We start from the raw sequence: 20,551 nt of genomic DNA on the forward strand, positions 1-20,551 counted from the left end.
CCTTAACTCTTTATTCTTTTGCTATTACAGTATGTAGTATTTAAAAATTTTGATTACATAAATTTCTTCTTAGTCATCTACAGGATATTCATGTCTTGCCTACTGGTACACTCAGCCATAATAGGAGCTCCCCGCAATGACAAATTTCTTATTATACTAAGAACCAGGAAGATCTCAACGGAGCAAAAAGAGACAACTAATAGATGGCAGCATCAAGCTAAGACATGTTAGAATTATCTGAGAAGGTTTTATAGAGCCATGCTAAAAATGCTTCAGTAAGCAATTATGATGAAACATAATGAAACAAATAAAAAAATAACCTCAGTGAAGAAATAGAAATTTTCACCAAAGAAATAGAAAATATAAAAACAAATTGGAATTTTAGAGCCAAAAAAAAAAAATTATAGAATACTGGACATTACTCCCTTATCCCATGTATGATTTGAAAATGCTTTCTTCCATTCCATGGGTTATTGGATAGTGATACCCATGAAACTGTCCTTTCATGCACAAAAGTTTTTAATTTTGATGAAGTCAAATTTTTTCTTTTGTTGTCTGTGCTTTTGGTGTCATATCTAAGAAGTGATTACCAAATCCAGTGTCCTAAAGATTTTCTCCAATATTTTCTTATACTTTTGGCTCTTACATTTAGGTGTTTGGTAAATATTGAACTATTTTTTGTATATCTTGTAAGGTATATGAACAAAACTATATGAACAGCTTTGTTGTTCGTAACTAATGTATAGAAGTACAACTGACTTTTGCATGTTGATTTTGCACCCTGCATCTTTGCTGCATGTTTTATCTTCAGTGCAGAATCTTCAGAGTTTTCTGTATGTCAAATCATGTCATCTATTAACAGAGACAATTTTACTTATCCCTTTCCAGTTTGATTACTTTTTCTTTCGTTTTCTCACCTAATTGCTCTAGCTAGTGCTTCCCATGCTTTGTTGAATAGAAGTGGTGGAAGTGAAACATCCTTGTCCTGCTCGTGAGCCTACTGGGACTACTTTGCCTTTCACCATCGAGTGTGGTATTAACTGTGGGATCTTCTTAGATGGCCTTTTATCATGTTGATGACCTGTAGCATTTCTAGTTTGAGTGTTTTTATCATTAAAGGGTGTTGAATTTTGTCATTTTTTTCGGCATCGATTGAGATGATCACGGGATCTTTTTCCTTCATTCTGTAAATATGGTCTGTTATTGATTCCATTTGCCATCTTTGCATTCTGCAAATAAATCCACTTGGTCATGGTGTGTGATCCTTTTGATATGTTGCTGGATACTATTTGCTAGCTTTTGTTGAGAGTGTTTATATCGTTATCTATAAGGGATCCCTGTCTTTAATATTCTTGTTGTGTCTTTATTTGGCTTTGGTATCAGGGCAATACATGCTTTATAAGATGAGTTAGGAAGTGTTTCCTCTTCACTTTTTCGGAAGAGGATTTTTGAGTAGGATTGGTGTCAATACTTCTTTAAGTGTTTGGCGGCGTTTACCAGAAAGCTGTCTGGTCCTAGGGTTTTTTTTTTGTTATTTTTGGAAGTTTTTTGATGACTAGTCTCTGTACTCAGAGAAGGCAGTGGCACCCCACTCCAGTACTCTTGCCTGGAAAATCCCATGGATGGAGGAGCCTGGTAGGCTGTAGTCCATGGGGTCACGAAGAGTCGGACACTTACTGAGCGACTTCACTTTGACTTTTCACTTTCATGCATTGGAGAAGGAAATGGCAACCCACTCCAGTGTTCTTGCCTGGAAAATCCCAGGGATGGTGGAGCCTGGTGGGCTGCCATCTGTGGGGTCGCACAGAGTCGAACACGACTGAAGCAACTTGGCAGCAGTCTCTGTACTAGTTATAGGCCTATTTAGTTTTTCTGTTACTTCATTATTCAGTCATGGTAGGTTGTGTATTTCTTTATTTGTCCATTTCATCTGTTATATAATTTGTTATACAATTGTTCATAAAACATTTTTATGATTTTTTTTACTTCTGTAAAATTGGTAGTAATTACTCAGATTTCATTTTAGTAATTTTAGTTTCCCTCTTTTTTCTTTAGTCAGTCTGTCTAAATGTCAATTTCATTTTTTTTCAAAGAATAAACTTTTTGGTTTTGTTGATTTTTCTGTTTTTCTGTTATTGACTTCATTTATCTCCACTTTAATCTTGATTTTTTTTCCCCCTTTCCTCTGCTAGCTTTGGTATTAGTTTGTTCTTTTTCAATTCATGTAATGTGTAAAGTTAGGTTATTCAGTTAAGATCCTCCTGTTTTAATGTATATGTTTATAATTTTTCCCTTAATACCGTTTCTGATATATTCCTGAAGTTTGACTTTGTTGGGCTTTTTTTTTTTTCCCCATTTATGTCAAGGTATTCTTAATTTCCCAGGTGATTTCTTATTTGACTCACTGCTTGTGGGAGGAATGAAATCATACAGGGTATGTTCTTAGATGACAGTGGAGTCAAACTAGAAATCGATAATAGAAACCTGACAGGGAAAGCTCTAGAAACTTAAAAGCTAAAGATCGCATTTCTAAGTATTCCGTGAATCAGAGTAGTAGTCTCAAGGGAAATAAAACATAGAGGACTGAATGAAGATGAATGAAATGAAAATATAGTATTTCAAAATTTGTAGGAACAGCTAAAGCAGTTATGAGGGAAATTTATAGCACTAAATTCATACATTAAAAAAGAGGAATATATCAAATCACTAATGTTTCTACCCTAAGAACCTAGAAAAACATGAGAGCAAATAGATACAAATCAGAAAGAAGGGAAAAATCAGAAGGGAAGAGCAGAAATCAGTAACATTGAACACAAATAATAAAGTCAGTGAAACTAAGAGTTAGTTCTTTGAAAAGACAAAACTCTACTAAGAGTACAAAGAAAAGAAAATTACCAATGTCAGGAGTGAAAAAGAGCTACCATTACATGTTCTGCAGATATCAAAAGAGTAATGGGTAATACCAAAAAACAAAAGAATAACCTCTATACATAAATTTGATAACTTTGATTAAATGAAACAATTCCTCAAAAAATTCAAATTACCATAACTCACCCAATATGAAATATTGAAAATTGAGATATGATTGACATGTTACATTATATTAGTATTAGGTGTACAACATAAGTATGTTATGAAATGATTATCACAATAAGTTTACTTAACATCTGTCATCACAGATACTTAAATTTTTTTTTTTTTCTTGTGAGGGTGAGAAAAATTGGATTTGTGTTTAAAAACTTCCCCCAAAGAAAATATTGATGCCTGGATCACTGGAGAATTCTACCAAATATTGAAGAATTACAGGCATACCTCATTTTTTCGTTTGTGCTTGCCAGATACTGGGGTTTCTTGTTTTTGTTTCTTTAGAGATTGAAGGTTCATTGCAACCCTGCACTGATCAGTATCATTTATATATATATATATATTGCAGGTTCTTTTCCCATATAGGTTATTACAGAATATTGAGTAGAGCTCCCTCTGCTACACAGTAGGTCGCTATTATCTATTTTATATATAGTCGTGTGTATATGTCAATCCCAATCTCCTAATTTATCACTTCCCCTCATGTTTCCCCTTTGGTAACCACAAGTCTGATTTTGAGATCTCTGAGTCTGTTTTGGATTTGTAAATAAGTTCATTTGTATCCCTTTTTTTGGCTGGGCTGCACATGTGGGCTTTCCCGGTAGATCAGCCTGTAAAGAGTCCACCTGCAATGCGTGAGACCCCGGTTCAATTCCGGGGTTGGGAAGATGCCCTGGAGGAGGGATAGGCTACCCGCTCCAGTGTTCTTGGGGTTCCCTGGTGGCTCAGTGGTAAAGACTCTGCCTGCAATGCGGGAGACTTGGGCTCAATCCCTGGGTTGGGAAGATCCCTTGGAGGAGGGCATGGCAATCCACTCCAGTATTCTGCCTTGGAGAATCCCCAAGGACAGAGGAGCCTGGCGGGCTACAGTCCATGGGTTCACAAAGAGTCAGACTCAGCTGAGCAACTAAGCACATACGCAGTACGCCGGATCTTAGTTCCCTGATCAGGGATCAAACTTGTGTCCCCTGCAGTGGAAACATGGAGTCCTAACCACTGGACTGCCAGGGAATTCCCCATTTGTATCATTTCAAAAGTTAGATTCCACTTGTAAGTGATAGAATATGGTTTTTGTCTTTCTCTGTCTGACTGCACGTAGTATGAGAATACCCAGGTCCATCCATGTTGCTGTAAATGGCATCAGTTCACTGTTGATGGCTGAGTAGTATTCCACTGTATATATGCGCACCACATCTTTTCTGTCCGTTCCTCATTCGGTGGACATTTAGGTTGCCCCCATATCTTGGCCGTTAACAGTGCTGCATGGATAGGTGTGCATGTATCTTTTCAAATTATGATTTTCTCCAGGTATGCGCCCAGGAGTGGGAGTGCTGGGTCATACTTTACTTTTAGTTTTTTAAGGATTCTCCATATAGTTCTCCATAAGGGTTGTACAAATTTATATTCATACCTACAGGATAAGAGGGTGCCTTTTCTTCACACCCTTTCCAACATTTATTGTAGATTTTTCGATGATGGACATTCTGACAGGTGGGAGGTGATAGCTCATTGCAGTTTTGATTTGCATTTCTCTGATAATTAGTGGTATTGAGCATCTTTTCATGTACTTTTTGACCATCTGTCTGCCGCCTTTGAAGAAATGTCTGTTTAGATCTTCTGCCCATTTTTTTTATTGGATTGTTTGGGGTTTTTCTTGATATTGAGCCATATGAGCTGTTTGTATATTTTGAAGATTAATACCTTGTTGGTCACTTGCAAATATTTTCTCCTATTCTTCGGGTTGTCTTTTCATTTTGTTTATGACTACCTCTGCTGTGCAAAAGTTTTTAAGTTTAATTAGGTCCCATTTATTTGTTTTTATTTTCATGACTCTCTGAGGTAGATCCAAAAAGATAGAGATACAGATTTATGTCAGAGAATGTTCTACCTATATTTTCCACTAATAATTTTATAGTTTCTGGCTTTACATTTAAGTCTTTAATCCATTTTGAGTTTATTCTTCTGTGTAGTGTTAGGGAGTGTTCTGATTGCATTCTTTTTCAGGTAGCTGTCCAGTTTTCCCAGCACCATGTGTCAAAAAGACATTCTTGCCTCCTTTGTGATAGTTTACCAATTTAAAAACTTTGATGCATTAGGTTTTCGACCATATTCAACATCCATTCATGATGGAAAAAAAATTCTAAGAAATCGGAATAGGGGGACCTTCCTCAAATTGATAAAGAACATCTACCAAAAACCTCAAGGACATTATACATAATGGAAAGGGCCTCCTTATATCCCAAACACAAAGCGTATATTTGGCTGCCTACTCAGCATCTCCACTTGTATATTTAATAGACATCACCAGCATGCTTTGCCCCTCCCCAAGCCTATTCTTCCTTGTATTCTTCAACTCAAAAATACTGCATATAGTGTATTGCTTAGTGCAAAATATAGGAGCCGTCCATGGTCTTACTCTTTTCTCATGATAAGCATCAGGTTTTGTCATATAAACCCTGAGAATATATCACCCTGAAAATATATACAGATCTCATCTCTGAGCCAGGTTATTGCCTTTGCTCCTAAACCCCTCCTTCAGGCCCTGTCTTGGCTCCATCACGTCTATTCTTCAGACAGCAACTTGATTGCCTATTAAGAGCTAAATTAGACCATGATATTTCTCTACCTAAAATGTCAGAATTTCTCATGTTACTAATAAGGGCAATTTTGGAGTCTCTAGAATATAGAGAAAATGATTTTGAGTAGCACCAGTATATTGTTTATCCTAGGAATGTTAAATATTGGTACTGTCACTATGAGAAGAAACCTGGGTACTATCCTCATAGATGAAAACCCAGTGGGAGAATCCAGGTAGTCAGTTATACAGTGTGCTCCGTGCTAGGGTATGAAAAGTGCTGTGTGCCACGGGAGTATTTGTGAAGGGCCCCTTTCCAGGGGAGATGAAAGGGACACTGAGACAATGCCTGAAAGATAAATGGGACTGCAAAATAAATAGAAATGAAGCAGGTGAGGAGTAGGTGAAAGAAAGTGATTAGAGAAAATTGTGTTATACGCAGAGCACCAGTGTGACAAGGCAGGGCTGGCTAGACCCGAGAGTGTGAAGGGGGAGAGACACTGGAAGAGGCAGGAGGAGTAGGTAGGGTTCATATCACAAAGGGCCTTGTAGATCAGGCTAAGACTGGGAGACTTCACCCTAAAAAGTTAAGGATTCTGTACTAAGACATGGAAGATTATTAGTGTGAGAGTGACATATGATTTATATTTTAGAAAGCTTGTTTAGATTGCAGTTTAGAGAATGATGGGAGAGATGAGATTAAAGGTAAAGAGAGCTGTTCAAATATGGTAAACAGAAGTCTAGCTAAGTGGTAATGGTGATCCAGATGAGGGGGATGCCTGGACGATGGAGAATACATAGGAGAAAAGATAGATAACACTTGAGCAAGAGAGGAAGAAGTCAAAGAGATTGCCAGAGTTTCTGTTAGGGTTTATAGAATGAGGAGTGTCTTTATAGAGGGGATGAGTTCCCATTTGGCAACCACATGGACTGTAGCCCGCCAGGCTCCTCTAGGATTTTCTAGGCAAGAATGTTCGAGTGGGTTGCCATTTCCTACTCCAGGCGATCGGTCCGATCCAGGGATTGAATCCTGGTCTCCTTCATTGCAGACAGATTCTTTGCCATCTGAGCCACCAGGGAAGCCTTTGTATATAATAAATTTGAGTTATCTGGGAGATTTCCTAGGGGAAAAGTCCCGTCAGCAATTCTGAATTCAGGCTGAGCTGACAGGAGAGGTTGGGAAAGAGATCCCTTGTGGGAAATAAGTATTTGTTCCTTCCTGATGGTTGGATGGCATCACCGACTTGATGGACATGAGTTTGAGCAAGCTCTGGGAGTTGGTGACGGACAGGGAATCCTGGCCTCTTGCAGTCCATGGGGTTGCACAGAGTCGGACACGACTGAGCAACTGAACTGAACTGAGATATTGATTATTTGTTAATGGTTCAAATAATGTTTGAGGATCTTAAGTTGTATGTTCCTCGTTGCTACTCTGAGAAGAGGGGCAAGGTAGGCTTGTTACAACTTGCTGGGCATTTGTGTTTACTTTTAGAAGTCAGTGATCCTTGAATGAGGAGACTGCTTGGCCTTAATTCAGAAGTGGAGACTTCCTCTCGATGCTAAACATGACGTTGCTGTGTGTGATACACAGTGCTCTGGAACTGTGCTGTTAACGCTGTTTTCTAGTGTGTATTAAACTTAGCATAAGGTGCATTCCTTCACAGAAACATCCAAAATCATGGTTGGAGTGTGGGCTCTGGAGCCAGGTTACCTGGTTTTAAATTCTGGCTCTGCTGTTAACTAGTGGTATGACTGTGGACATAAACTTCTCAGAGTTTATTTTGTTGCCCATAAAATGGGAAAAATGTTACCTACATTATATATTGTTAGAATTGAGCTAATAATGTAAAACATTTAAAATAGAACTGAATAAATGTTAGCTGTCGTTATTTTTATTACTCCTGTTAGTATTATTAATAGAAAAGACTCAGTCTGTGGAGGTAACAAAGGGCACCCATTAAGTGTGGGGTGTACACTCCTGGGGTGGCTTGACTGGGAAGCCCAAAGTGTTTCTGAATTTCTGGGGCCTCACTGAAGACTGAGTTGGAATGCTATGCAGATGATGGTTATCTTGTCTTTGTTTCATTCTTTGTAATTATGAGAGTGGGTGTTTATGTATTAAGAGGAAACTGGGGGTTGTTAACCACATGTTAGTAAGAAACTGGGGAAATGGGAAGAGTGTTACGTTATGTCTGTATCTCAGGGATGTTTTCTTACAGACAGACCTGTGGATTTTAGTTCTCACTTGAAGAAATAGTGGTTCCTGGCAGGTTTTCTGTTCCATTAAAAAAAAAAAAAAAAAACAAAATAAAAACTTTATTTTTAAACTCTAGATGTACCAAATTTATAGTGAGGCAAGATTATTTTTTTTCCTTTTTCTTTCCTGTAAAGCTTTGCTTTTTAAATTTATAATCAAAATAGCATGGGGAAGGGTGGATCAGTAGGCCAAAGTTCTGATGTTGGGGTCTGAGCCAGTGGAAGGCATTGTGGAAACGTGAGCTGACAGTGCTAAAGATGTTCACTGCTCTATAAATAGGGCTGTCACTGAACAGTTAGTCAGATACAGCTGTTTCTTTCCTAGAGTCCTACTATGAAAAATCAGAGAGAGAGAGAGAGAGGTGTCATGCTTTTATGATTGATATTTTCACTGTTGGATTCTTTCCTGAAAACTAATATTTTATTTTGAATTTTATAGGAGTTTGAAAGTGATTATGTTGTGTTTAAGTCCAAAATTCTGGATTTTGACAGAAGGCTTGGGACAGTTCTTTGTGAAGCTTTCTTCAACTGCAATGGTCTAGAAGCTGCATTTAAGGTTAGTTCTGAAGAAGTTATTAAAAAAAAAAGTTTTAGTAATGAATAATGTATGGAGAAGGAAATGGCAACCCACTCCAGTATTCTTGCCTACAGAATCCCGTGAACAGAGGAACCTGGTGGGCTACAGTCCATGGGGTTGCAAAGAGTCGGACACGACTGAATGACTTGACTTAATGAATAATGTAAGACTATTAGATGAAAAGAGGGAATACATTCTTTTCTGATTCAGGTAAACTATTAACTAGTCACATTCTTTTCCTATTCAGCTCACTGAATTATAAACTTTAAATAACAAACTAATGAATAATGACATTTACCTTGGTCAAGGTCAGTTTTAGGACATTTGACTATTGATCTTTGCTTGAATTCATTGTTCTTTCATTACCTTTAGAGCAACTTTGGGAAGACCTGTGAAGTACTGATTCAAAATTAAGCCACAGTAAAAAGTGAAAAATACCAGTTAATTCAAGAAAACCTTTTCTTTACCATTGTTTATATAGGTTGGGTTCAGCTGCCCACTTTATTGATCTGACTGAAATAAATAACAGTTTACACACTGTTTTTCATTAAGCATAAGACACCAATTACCAGACACACCATTGTTTATCAACAAAGGAAAACACTGCCAAAAGATTAGGACGCTGTTGATTATATAACATAATCTAGTTTCAAAGGTGTTAAAACATGAAAGAATGTTTATCATAGAACTGATGAAATGCAGTATAGTGTATGAATAGTTGAACTTGCTTGCCAAGAAAGAGAGTCTGAAAAGTGTAAACTTAGATGACATCCCCAAAGTGAAATGAGGACTCCGTGTCAGTGGAAACACAGCTAGAGAATCGTGGACACAATTCACTGAAGATTGCAGAGCGAAACAAAATAACAGACCCAGACTTTGTCAGAGATAATTGCTTGATTTTGATCTTAAAATTCAAATAAATTGGTCAGATGGTGGTTAAGCTGCTAGTGTCTTCTAATGCTATCAACCGTTTTAATACAGGGAAGTCACAGGGCCCAGGGTTCTCTCTTACGAGCCCTTGGGTGAAACTGAGATGCTGCTGGCTGAAATATATAGCCTGTTGTTATAAAATAACACCACCCATCATGCCGTCTCTCAGAAGTTACTGTGGTTTTTAATACTGCCAGTCCTTTTCTTTGACTACATATGCATACATATTTCTCTTTGCGAAAAATGACATATTCTGAACTCTGCAATCTTTTTGTAGCCTTTTCAAAACGCATAAATCATAAATATTTTTACTTTAATAACAGATTTCAGCAATGCCATTTTTAGTGGCTATGCACTAGTCTCTCATATTCTCTGTTACTGGACTTCCTTTCAGACTTTTGGAAATCATGGCAAGAAAGAATGTGGAGGAAAATCTCAATTACAGAGGCTCCTACCTTTTCTCTTTTCTCACAGCCATTCATATGGATTCTATTTTAACATGACAATTATTTGTCTAAACAGTTTTATCTCTTTATTGTCAGGTATTGTTTCTTTGAGTCTCAGCGTATTTGTACCTTGTCTACTGAAAAATATAGCATCAGCTTCTGCCCTTATAAGCTCTCCAAGGGTGGGGCATCATCTTAGAGTTCTTGTTATATTTAGATCACCTTTTGCAATCCCTTCACATAAAGCAGGCACTTAATCACTGTGACATTAGGAGGGCTGACTGGTTGTCACAGTCCTGCAGTGACATGCAGATGAAGATAAACTGCAGCAGGAGTCGTGGCCGAAGGAAAAAAATGATAGGGTTGTGTACTTAGGGAGAAAATTGTTTCTACTATAGGTCCAGGTTGATGAACTCTGCCCAGTTACTGTTGTGTCCTGGGGAATAAATACCTGCAGACTCTAAAGACCAGGACCCAGCAAAGCCTTGAGCCGGAAGGGCCCTGGAAGCCAACAGTGTGAAACTGGCAGAGTTAGCACTCAATAAAAATTAAAACAAAGTGCTGATGGAAGGCTTTCTAAAATTTACAGTGTCTCTACATGGAGACTGAAGTATGTAATGGAAGTATAGAGAAAAGTCTTTAGATGAAAGAACACTAGAAAATTGTGACGTGTACGTGGTTCATACGGCAACAGATTTAAAAAATCTGAAAAAGAGACAAATTTAGGAAAAACATAAATATTGCATAGGAAGCGAGACGTAGAAGAAAATCAAGGTAAACCTACAGACCTCTAATGGAATATTTAGGAAGGAAGCACATATTGAGAATCAGTCTTGACTCTTTCAAGATTGATATGAAGGACAGAGTCTGTTGTCTTCATAAAAAAGCTCTTAGCTCCGATGTGACAAGGAAACCAGAAGTTAAATGACCTTATTCTCATCCTGGAAGATAATTTTTATTTATCTGTGATGTTTAAAAATTAAGGTAATATGTACTGCTTTAAAAGTTAAGACTTTAACTACCAATTTCTGGCTTTACTACCTCCCCCCAAAATATTTTCTCTCTCTTTCCTATTTTACACTTGGAGTTAAGTTCCACTGAGCATGTCAGCTGGGCAAAATGAGATGTGGCTGGGAAGCTTCTAAGATTGTTTCAGTTGTGGTTGACATAATAAGGGTTTGAAAGAGAACGCTGTTGTGTTTCCTTACTGTAGTTAGAGTCCAATTCTTTATGAAATCTTTAAGGCCGTTTTTGCTTCAGAATGTTAACATAAAGTCCAAATGTAACAGAACAGTGGTTGTAAGAAGAAAAGTTAATACTTGGCATTTTGCTCGGCAGCAACTAACCAAGCGGATTTTAAATATTTAGTAGTTTCTGCAGTACTTTTTATTGAAATATAGTTGATTGACAATGTGTTAGTTACAGGTGGTCAGCAAAATGATTTAGTTTTACACATATACACATATATACATATATATTATTTTTCAAATTCTTTTATAGATTATTACAATATGCTGAGTATAGTTTCCTGTGCTAAACAACATGTCATTGATTATCTGATTTTTAAAATAATAGTAATGTCAGTATGTTAATCTCAAACTCCTAATTTATCCCTCCCCACGCCCTTTCTCATTTGGTAACCCTAAGTTTTGTTTTCTATGTATGTGAGCCTGTTTTTGTTTTTTAAGTAAGTTCATTGGTATCATTTTTTGGATTCCACATGTAAGTGATATGACGTGATATTTGTCTTTCTCTAACTGACTTTTGTATGATCACATGTTGCTGCAAATGGCATTATTTCATTATTTTCATGGCTGAGTAATATTCCGTTATTTGCATACGGCATCTTCTTTATCCATCATCTGTCAATGGACATTTAGGTTGCTTCCAAGTCTCGGCTATTGCGGATAGTGCTACAGTGAATACTGGGGTGCGTGTATTCTTTTGAGCCATGGTTTTCCCAGGATAAATGCCTAGGAGTGGGATTGCTGGATCATACGGTAGCTGTATTTTTAGATTTTTAAGGAATCTCCACACTGTTCTTCATAGCGGCTGCACCAATTGCTTTCCCACCAACAGTTTTACAGTAGTTAATAAATGATATTACCAGAAAAAAGGCCAGCACGTGTTTATCTCAATTGCCTTGAAGATGGTTAGATCTACATTTCTGTTTGTATAATTTTTTTCCTTGTGTTGATATTATTTTTAGTGAGTAGTTTTTAGGAAATCTTTACAAAATGTTTACAGTGATGCTGCTTTTTAACAACAGCAATTTTGGGGATACACCCATTAGTGTAGCCCTAAGAGGAATAACAAAGCTCTATCTTTTGCCACATCACATCACTAACAAGGCGCAAATCTTGGTATATAGTTTTCTGCCACCTTGATGGTATTTAGTTATTTTGAGGAAATACTTCCTTTTATTTCAAAGAAAGTATCTATGGGACAGGCCTAACAACTAACATTTTCTGAAACCCACACAGAGTAAGTAACTAACAAAAGGACAATTTTAAGTGGCACCTGGGCTGATGGGAGGCCACACAAGGTATCAGAGGCTGCCCTGGTGCCAGACTGCTCAGCGTCAGTGTCAGCTGATGGCTCTGTACGAGCTCTGACAACTCGGGCAGGTTGTCCCCTGCCCACAACTCAGTTTCTTTATCTGGAGCATGTGAGAACAGCATTTTGAACTCCCTTAAAATACAGTGCCTGGGCGCCTAGTCAGCGTTCTGTAAACATTGGTTTTATAAAAATATGCATTTTTACTACATTATTTTTCTTGCAAAGAAAGCTGTCTCACACTGATGCACAGATCAGAAAATAAGACAGGAGGACAATAGAAAACCAAAGTTAGCCTTACCAGACAGCTAAGCTTTGTGAAAACTCGTGGTTGGTCAAGATTAGTTTAAGATTTGAGGGCTCCATAACCAACCAACAGGAATTGTGGGCTTACGCTCTGCAGCTTGCTGGTTGTGTGATGGTGTTTTGGTTCACATGTCTGCCTTTTCTGTCCCCTTACTCATTGGCTTCCCCTGCTTGCTAGGACAGTTGCTCCTTGAACAATGCTGACCCCCGTCATAGTCTCAAATCAGTGTTTAACTTTTGGTTCCCCTCAGACTTAACTAAGAATAGCCTAGTTTTGACCAGAAGCCTTGCAGTAGTGAGTGGTCAGTGGATACACAGTTCGTGTGTTATATGTATTGTATAATATATTCCTACAAGAAAGTAAGCTAGAAAAAAGTGTTATTGAGAAAAATCATAAGGAAGAAAAAAACACGCTTACAGGACTGTATTCTACTGATCCTTCGAGTTTGCCGTCTCTACAAGATGAATCATCTCTCAATACCTACATCAGTATTGTGTACCTACATCAATATCGTCTTACATGGTACAGAACACATGTATTACCAACATTAGACATAAAAAAACCTGAAAAGATAATGTGAAAAATTCATATTTCTTACAGGTATAATGATTCATGCATTGATAAAAGGAAGCAGCAATCATGAATTGAAGCAGCAAAAATGAATTCATGATGGCTGCTTTCTATCAGCGATTGAATGATTGCTTCTTTTTTTCAGCATGATTGTTTTCTGGTAGCCTAGAACAATCGATAGGACTGTCCCACAATAGCCTAGCCAGTGTACTAATAACTGAATTATTATGAAATTTTTATGGTATAGAGTATTACAGTCATATTCACGATATGATATTGGTAACATGGTTACTTAAAACTGTGGTAATAGGCTGATAGGCAATTTCTTCAGTTATGAGAGAGATATACTGTTTGGTAATTAATTTTTTGAAAGCAAAGTTATAAAACAGAAGACTACACATTATTTTATATTAAATAGATCCTTATATCTCTGTAAGGATAGACGAGTATCTACATACATTTAATGCATTCATGACACATCTTAAATTTTTGATATTTTTTGGCAACATGGTTCATCTGAGAGTCTTTTCAAATTGTCTCAAATCTCCAAAAACTTTTCCAGTGTCTTTATTGATAAAATTTTGTGTAAAAGTAGACCCACCCAGTTGAAGGTCATTTTGTTCAAGGCTCAACTGTAATTTGTCTTCACTCGTAATTTTACTGGCATTGGTTCAACCTGCCATGCCCTAATTCTTTTTCTGAGAAAGAATCTGATCATCTGAAAGCATATGTTTCAGCTACAACTCTGACCCTGAAGGAACTGTCAGCTTGTGGAGTGGGTGCCACTGGAACAGGTCGCCACTGCTGCCCCCTGTTGTTTTGGGGGTGACTGGGTCCTGTGATTCAAAATACACATGGGCCCAGACAGGACAGTCCTGTGGCCGATGCTTCCGGTGTGACTATGTGTTTAAACTTTATTTTACTGAAGGTATAGTTGGTTTACAATGCTGTATCAATTTCTGCTGTATAGCAAGATTGTTTCAGTTATACATGCATATATATATATGGTTGCTGGTTATTGGTTATTCCTTTCTCCAATAACACCATCACACAACCACATATATATATATACACATATATATATATTCTTTTTCACATTCTTTTTCTGTATCATCTATCACAGGGTAACTATAATTATTATTATAGTGTGACCTGGAGGTCCTCAATATGGATTTTCTTATTTCAAAGGGTATATGTGTAGGTTGTTGTTCAGTTGCTAAGTCATGTCCAACTCTTTGCAACTCAATAGACTGCAGCACACCAGCCTCCCCTGTCCTGTATTATCTCCCAGAGTTTGCACAAATTCATGTCCATTGAGTCGGGGATACCATCTAATCATCTCATCCTCACAGTCTTTCCCAGCATCAGAATCTTTTCCAGTGAGTCGGTTCTTCACATCAGGTGGCCAAAGTATTGGAGCTTCAGTATCAGTCTTTCCAGTGAATATTCAGAGTTGATTTCCTTTAGGATTGACTGGTTTGATCTCTTTTGCAGTCCAGTATGTAGGAGAGAAGAGCAAATAACAAGTACACAGTCTTGCTTCTGTTCTTAAATCTGCAAAGCACCTTCTACATTTCCTGGTGCCCGACAGGAAGTAATAGTGTCAGCTGTGATCAGGCATTGCTAACAGAGGTTCATTTCTGACTCTTCACTTTCTGGTGAGGAAGGGAAACTGCTTTACATTTAGAATTTGCTTTATTGGATGTGTAGACATTTTAGTGAGATGCAAAGATATGTTTTCGATTTGGAGACCTTGCAGGATACTTGCATAGATCTAAATGTTTGCTCTGTGTATCTAGTCATGGAGGAGGTTTAATGGGGGAAATAGTGAACTGAGTATTTGTATTAACAACCTGTGGTGGTTAACCTTTCTTTCACTTTGATTTTTTTTTTTATAGCTTTTGACTGTATTTGGGAATTTTCTTGAGAAACCAGTTGTCATGGAAATTTTCAGCCCACATTATAGCACACTTGTGCACATGTTCAATGAAGAGTTGGATATGTGTAAGCAATTGTATAATGAACACATGAGACAGGTGAGTCGGGGGATAAAGTCTGGCACATTCACAGCATCATATTGTGGGCCAGGGTATCAAGTAGAACTACACTGAGTGATACCTAAAGGTGAGATATAGGCACTGAAGTTGCTATGCTTTTATTTAACTGGTTTTCTGTGGATATGAATAACCTGCTTTAACACCATAACTCTTCTACCAACCAAGTTACTTAACACATGTGCTTTATATATTTATTCTGTAAAAGTACCAAAATGAGCAGTTGTTCACAAGGTTGGAGTGTACTCTCATTAAATGTTCCCTTTCTTCCTCTTCACCACAATATCAATTTGCAGATTGAACAAGGAAATGTAGTTCTTAACAAGAATATGCCGTTTACTTCAGGAAATATCAAATGGGCTAAAGAGGTTCTTGACCGACTTCAGATGTTTTGGTCAAACTTTGCATCTCTCCATTATCTGTGAGTAGTTAGGCTTTCCTGGTAACACTATCTCTATGACACAGGCAACTTTTATATAGAGGGGTGAGCTGTTCATTTTAGTGCTTACTGCCTTATTTAACTCTTGTCATTGTCCGGCTTGTTGAGAGGGATTTATTCCCATGGTTTGGAGTATGTTTAATAGGACTTAGAACTTCCTATATTTCTATGTTTTAGGTCTTTTTTTTCCTTTTTCCTTTTCCGTTTCATCCAAAATATGCTGATAATTTTTGTTACTGTTTTTCCTGTCTCTAATAACTAGCATTCCTTTTCTTTTGCAGACTTTTATATCTTTCTCTTTCCTTTGTAGGGATTGATAACCTGTTGCTATGTGATTGAGTTAAATGTTTGGCATTCCATTTATTTTATAACTATCTTTTTTAAACAAAGAAGCATTGTTTGAACTTTATTGGTTTTCTTCCTGGTTTATAGTGTATTTTCTTGCATTTTCTAGTGTGTATTATTGTAAAGTAGTTAAGCTGAAGACTACCTAATATATAGAAAAACCATATTCCTACAGATTCTGGGAAAGTCCTGATGATACCTTGCTTTATCAGAAGTATGTTGAGATGACAACTTTGCTGAACCAATTTGAAGATCATATCTATAATGAATGGAAAAGTAATGTGAATGAAATTTGTGAATTCAATTTGAATCAACCCTTGGTTAAATTCAGTGCCACAAGTGGTCTTCTCAGTGTCAACTTTGACCCAAAGGTAGGGTTTAATGTTTTTAAAATGTTTTACAAATGCCCTTTTTATTATAAGTGTATGCCTAATACCTCCAGTTATTTATAATTTGATTTTGGGAAAATGTCAGAGCTGTGAGGACTGTAACTTAAAACAGCTTCTTTATGTCTGCTTTAAAGATTTGTTTACCAAATTTTATATCAATTGTTTTCTTATTTTGTCTTGTAGTTATTTATTTATTACTTCCACTTGACTGGATAATGAGTTACTTGAGAGTCAGGTCCATCGTATTTAATCTTTGTGTTTTGTGTGTCTAACATAGTATTTGGCACTTGATAACATTTAATAGGTGTCAGTTTAAGTGAACAGAATCAGTAGTCTTTGATCAATTTTTTTCTGGCTTATGTTTTCTGGCCCTGTCTCATGGCAGTCCAGCTTTATGCCTAGGAGGTGAGAAAATTAGTCTCACTGACGTTAATAGTCACAGTCTGTACCCAAGTTCTGATTCATTTTCTGAAATATTACAAAGAATAGCATCACCTAATTTTTCTTATTAACCTCAGGACATGTATATAAATGTATAACCTGGAGAACTGAGGATTTTGTCTACCTTCTGATTGCATAAAACCAATATATAAAAAATGAATTTCTGAGATGTTTTGGAGACAATCCCTACAGTTCTACCACAAGAGATTATAAACACACAAAATGTACTGTACTAGTTAAACCATGGAGTGACAACCTGAGGAAGTCAGTTGGGTTACCTTCTAAAGCATGTTGCGTGGTCTTTTCCTCAGAACCTTGAATTAAGGCTACAGTCAGTTCTGCTCTGACATGGCATATGCATTCCTAAAAATCACTTCACAGTGAAAGATTGCACACAAAAACAGTACAGGACTGATGGGGAATATGAGGGTTAGGGCACAGTACTCAAAAACTTTGTCAGTAATAATAAAAAGTAAATGTCAGACAGAACAACAAATACCGTGTGTGATATCACTTATATGGGGAATCTAAAAAATATGACAAATGAGTGAATATAACAAAAGGGAACAGACTCATAGATACAGAAAACAAACTAGTGGTTACTACTGGGGAGAGGGAAGGAGTGGAACAACCCAGGGGTAGGGGGCTAAAAGATTCAAACTATCAGGTGTAACATAAGCTACAAGGATACATATTGTATAACATGGGGAATACAGCAAATGCTTTACAATAACTACAGATGAAGTGCGACCTTTAAAAATTGTGAACATACTGTACACCGGTAACTTATATAACATTGTACAGCAACTATACTCTAATAAGAAAAAACAGAAACAAAACCAGGAGAAGGGGTAGCATACTTTTATACATTTTAAATGGTCAGGTAATAGATCAATTCTCTAATGAATTGACACTTTCTCTCAACAAAGACATGAAGTTTGTTCAGGAAGTACGTTGCAACTTGTGTGTTACTGTGAAGTGGTGGAAGAGGGTCATTTGAAACCAGTAAAAAGTTCTGCCGCCAGCAGTGGACGGATGTGTGTCATCACATGTGTAAATGGCAGTGGATGTTTATGAGGTGTGCATGTGAAAATTTTGTCTTCCTAATAAAACCTTCAGTTTAGTCGGGTGCAGTTTTTAGCATTTACCTAGCATTTCTTGTGGGTAAATCTGCAGATAAGCAAAGACAAAACTTGTGGCATACTCAGATTCCTCTCTGGTATAGAATGATGTCGCGTTTTCAAAATAAGCATTATAATAGAGCTAACAGTGCTGGGAAAAGGTCGAGGTCAATTTATGGCCTTCCATTTCAGACCTTCATGTGGATGTTGCTTGAATTCTTTATCTGACAGTGAGCCACAACCAGTGATTTCTCCCTGTATTGTTACTTTTTAAAACTAATTTTGTATTGGGTTATAGCTAATAAACAATGTTGTGATAGTTTCAGATGAACAGTGAAGGGACTTAGCTATACATATACATGTGTCCATCCTCCTCCAAAACCCCCTCTCATCCAGGCTGGTACATAACACTGAGTAGAGTTCTGTGTGCTATACAGTAGGTTTATCTGTTGTAAATATAGCAGTGGGTACCTGAACTTCCCAAACTCCCTAACTATTCCTTCCCCCGGCAACCAGAAGTTCATTTTCTAAGTCTGTGAGTCTTTTTCTGTTTTGTAAGTAACTTATCTACCTTTATTAGTTATATACTTCTATGTCATATGGAATGTATCATTATTGCTTTGAAAAAGCATAAGAAAAACCTCTCTGCCCTGACAGTTTCAAAACATGATAATCACTGATGAAATTACAAGCATTTTGATTTAACTTGTGTTAAAATAGAATGGTATCCTTCAGTCAGTTCAGCTCAGTCTCTCAGTCATGTCCCACTCTTTGCGACCCCATGGACTGCAGCACGCCAGGCTTCCCTGTCCATCACCAACTCCCAGAGCTTGCTCAAACTCATGTCTATTGAGTCAGTGATTCCATCCAACCATCTCATCCTCTGTTGTCCCCTTCTCCTCCTGCCTTCAATCTTTCTCAGCATCAGGGTCTTTTCCAGTGAATCAGTTCTTCACATCAGGTGGCCAAAGTATTGGAGTTTCCACTTTACCATCAGTCCTTCCAGTGAATATTCAGGACTGATTTCCTTTAGGATGGACTGGTTGGATCTCTCTGCAGTCCAAAGGACTCTCAAGAGTCTTCTCTAACACCACAGTTCAAAAGCATCAGTTCTTTGGCATTCAGCTTTCTTTTATTTCAACTCTCAGATCCATACATGACTACTGGAAAAACCACAGCTTTGACTAGTTGGATATCTTTAAAATATGTAATAATTCTTGCTTTTCTTTTAATAGCTAGTGGCCGTATTAAGAGAAGTGAAATACCTTTTGATGTTGAAGAAATCAGATATACCAGATTCAGCCTTCGCCATCTTCAAAAAAAGAAACACTCTCTTAAAGGTCTGTGTTTTCAGATATTGGGGCAGATTTTGAAAAGAAATAGTTGGAATTTTAATTATTAACATGTAGACCTCTGATATTTTCATGGCTCCAAGAGAAAGCAGCTGTAACATATGTGGTGCTTTTTGTTTCGGGGTTTTCTTTTGTCAGTACATTGGAAATCTTGAACTTCTTGTACACGGATATAATAAGCTGAAACAGACTCTTCTGGAAGTTGAATACCCGCTGATTGAGGACGAGCTGAGGACTGTGGATGAGGACCTGCAGGCAGCCACCACGTCGCTGACATGGCAATGTGACTGCTGGGGGGATATCGAGAGGGTAAGGATGGCCACCTCCGAGCTGGAGCGCAGAGTGGAGCGTGCACAGGATAACGTCCAAGTGATCCAGCAGACCATGCGGGCTTGGGCTGAGTGCCCGCTCCTTCCCAGGAGAGAACACAGGCGGGAGACCGCCTTGACTTGGGAGGACAAGAGTGAATCATTTACGAAAAAATACAAGCGAATCCGAGAAGATGGCTGCAAGATACACAACTTGGTCGAGGTACTTGCCTTTTTTAAACAAATTCTATTTATTTGCTTGGCTGCGCCAGGTCTTAGTTGCAGCATGCAGGATCTTCCTTGTAGCATGTGGGCTTGAGTTGTGTTGTTCAGGCGCCAGAGCATGCGGACTCAGCAGTTAGCGTTCAGGCTCAGTAGCTGCTGTGTGATACCTGGGATCTTAGTTCTCTGTCCACGGATGGAGCCTGTGTCCCCTGCATTGGAAAGCAAATCCTTAACCACTGGACCAACTGGAAGTTAGCAAGCCCCCCAACCATACTTGCTTTTAAGGCTTCAAAGTGTATAGCAGCTCCTTTCATCAAGTTTGTTTCTTCTGTTCAGTCACTCAGTCATTTCTGACTCTTTGCAACCCCATGGACTGCAGCACACCAGTCTTCCTCTGTCCTTCACTGTCTCCCAGAGTTTGCTCAGAATCATGTACGTTGAGTCAGTGATGCTGTCTAACCATCTCATTCTCTGTAGCCCCCTTCTCCTCCTGCCCTCAATCTTTCCCAGCTTCAGGGTCTTTTCCAATGAGTCAGCTCTTTGCATCAGGTGGCCAAAGTATTGGAGCTTCAGCAT

General features: G+C 37.9%; 1 protein-coding gene across 1 annotated transcript in view; it reads left to right on the top strand.

Annotated features, from left to right (window-relative positions):
• Positions 1–20,551, top strand: part of DNAH11 (dynein axonemal heavy chain 11) — a 356,503-nt gene that overhangs the window by 28,015 nt on the left and 307,937 nt on the right. The window contains exons 9-14 of the mRNA XM_060414536.1: positions 8,355–8,471; positions 15,200–15,337; positions 15,652–15,776; positions 16,315–16,510; positions 19,326–19,430; positions 19,581–19,973. Coding sequence (XP_060270519.1) covers positions 8,355–8,471; positions 15,200–15,337; positions 15,652–15,776; positions 16,315–16,510; positions 19,326–19,430; positions 19,581–19,973 — 1,074 coding nt within the window. The remainder of the gene's footprint in view (positions 1–8,354; positions 8,472–15,199; positions 15,338–15,651; positions 15,777–16,314; positions 16,511–19,325; positions 19,431–19,580; positions 19,974–20,551) is intronic.

The sequence above is a fragment of the Ovis aries genome, chromosome 4, assembly GCF_016772045.2.
Source record: "Ovis aries strain OAR_USU_Benz2616 breed Rambouillet chromosome 4, ARS-UI_Ramb_v3.0, whole genome shotgun sequence".
Taxonomy (NCBI): domain Eukaryota; kingdom Metazoa; phylum Chordata; class Mammalia; order Artiodactyla; family Bovidae; genus Ovis; species Ovis aries.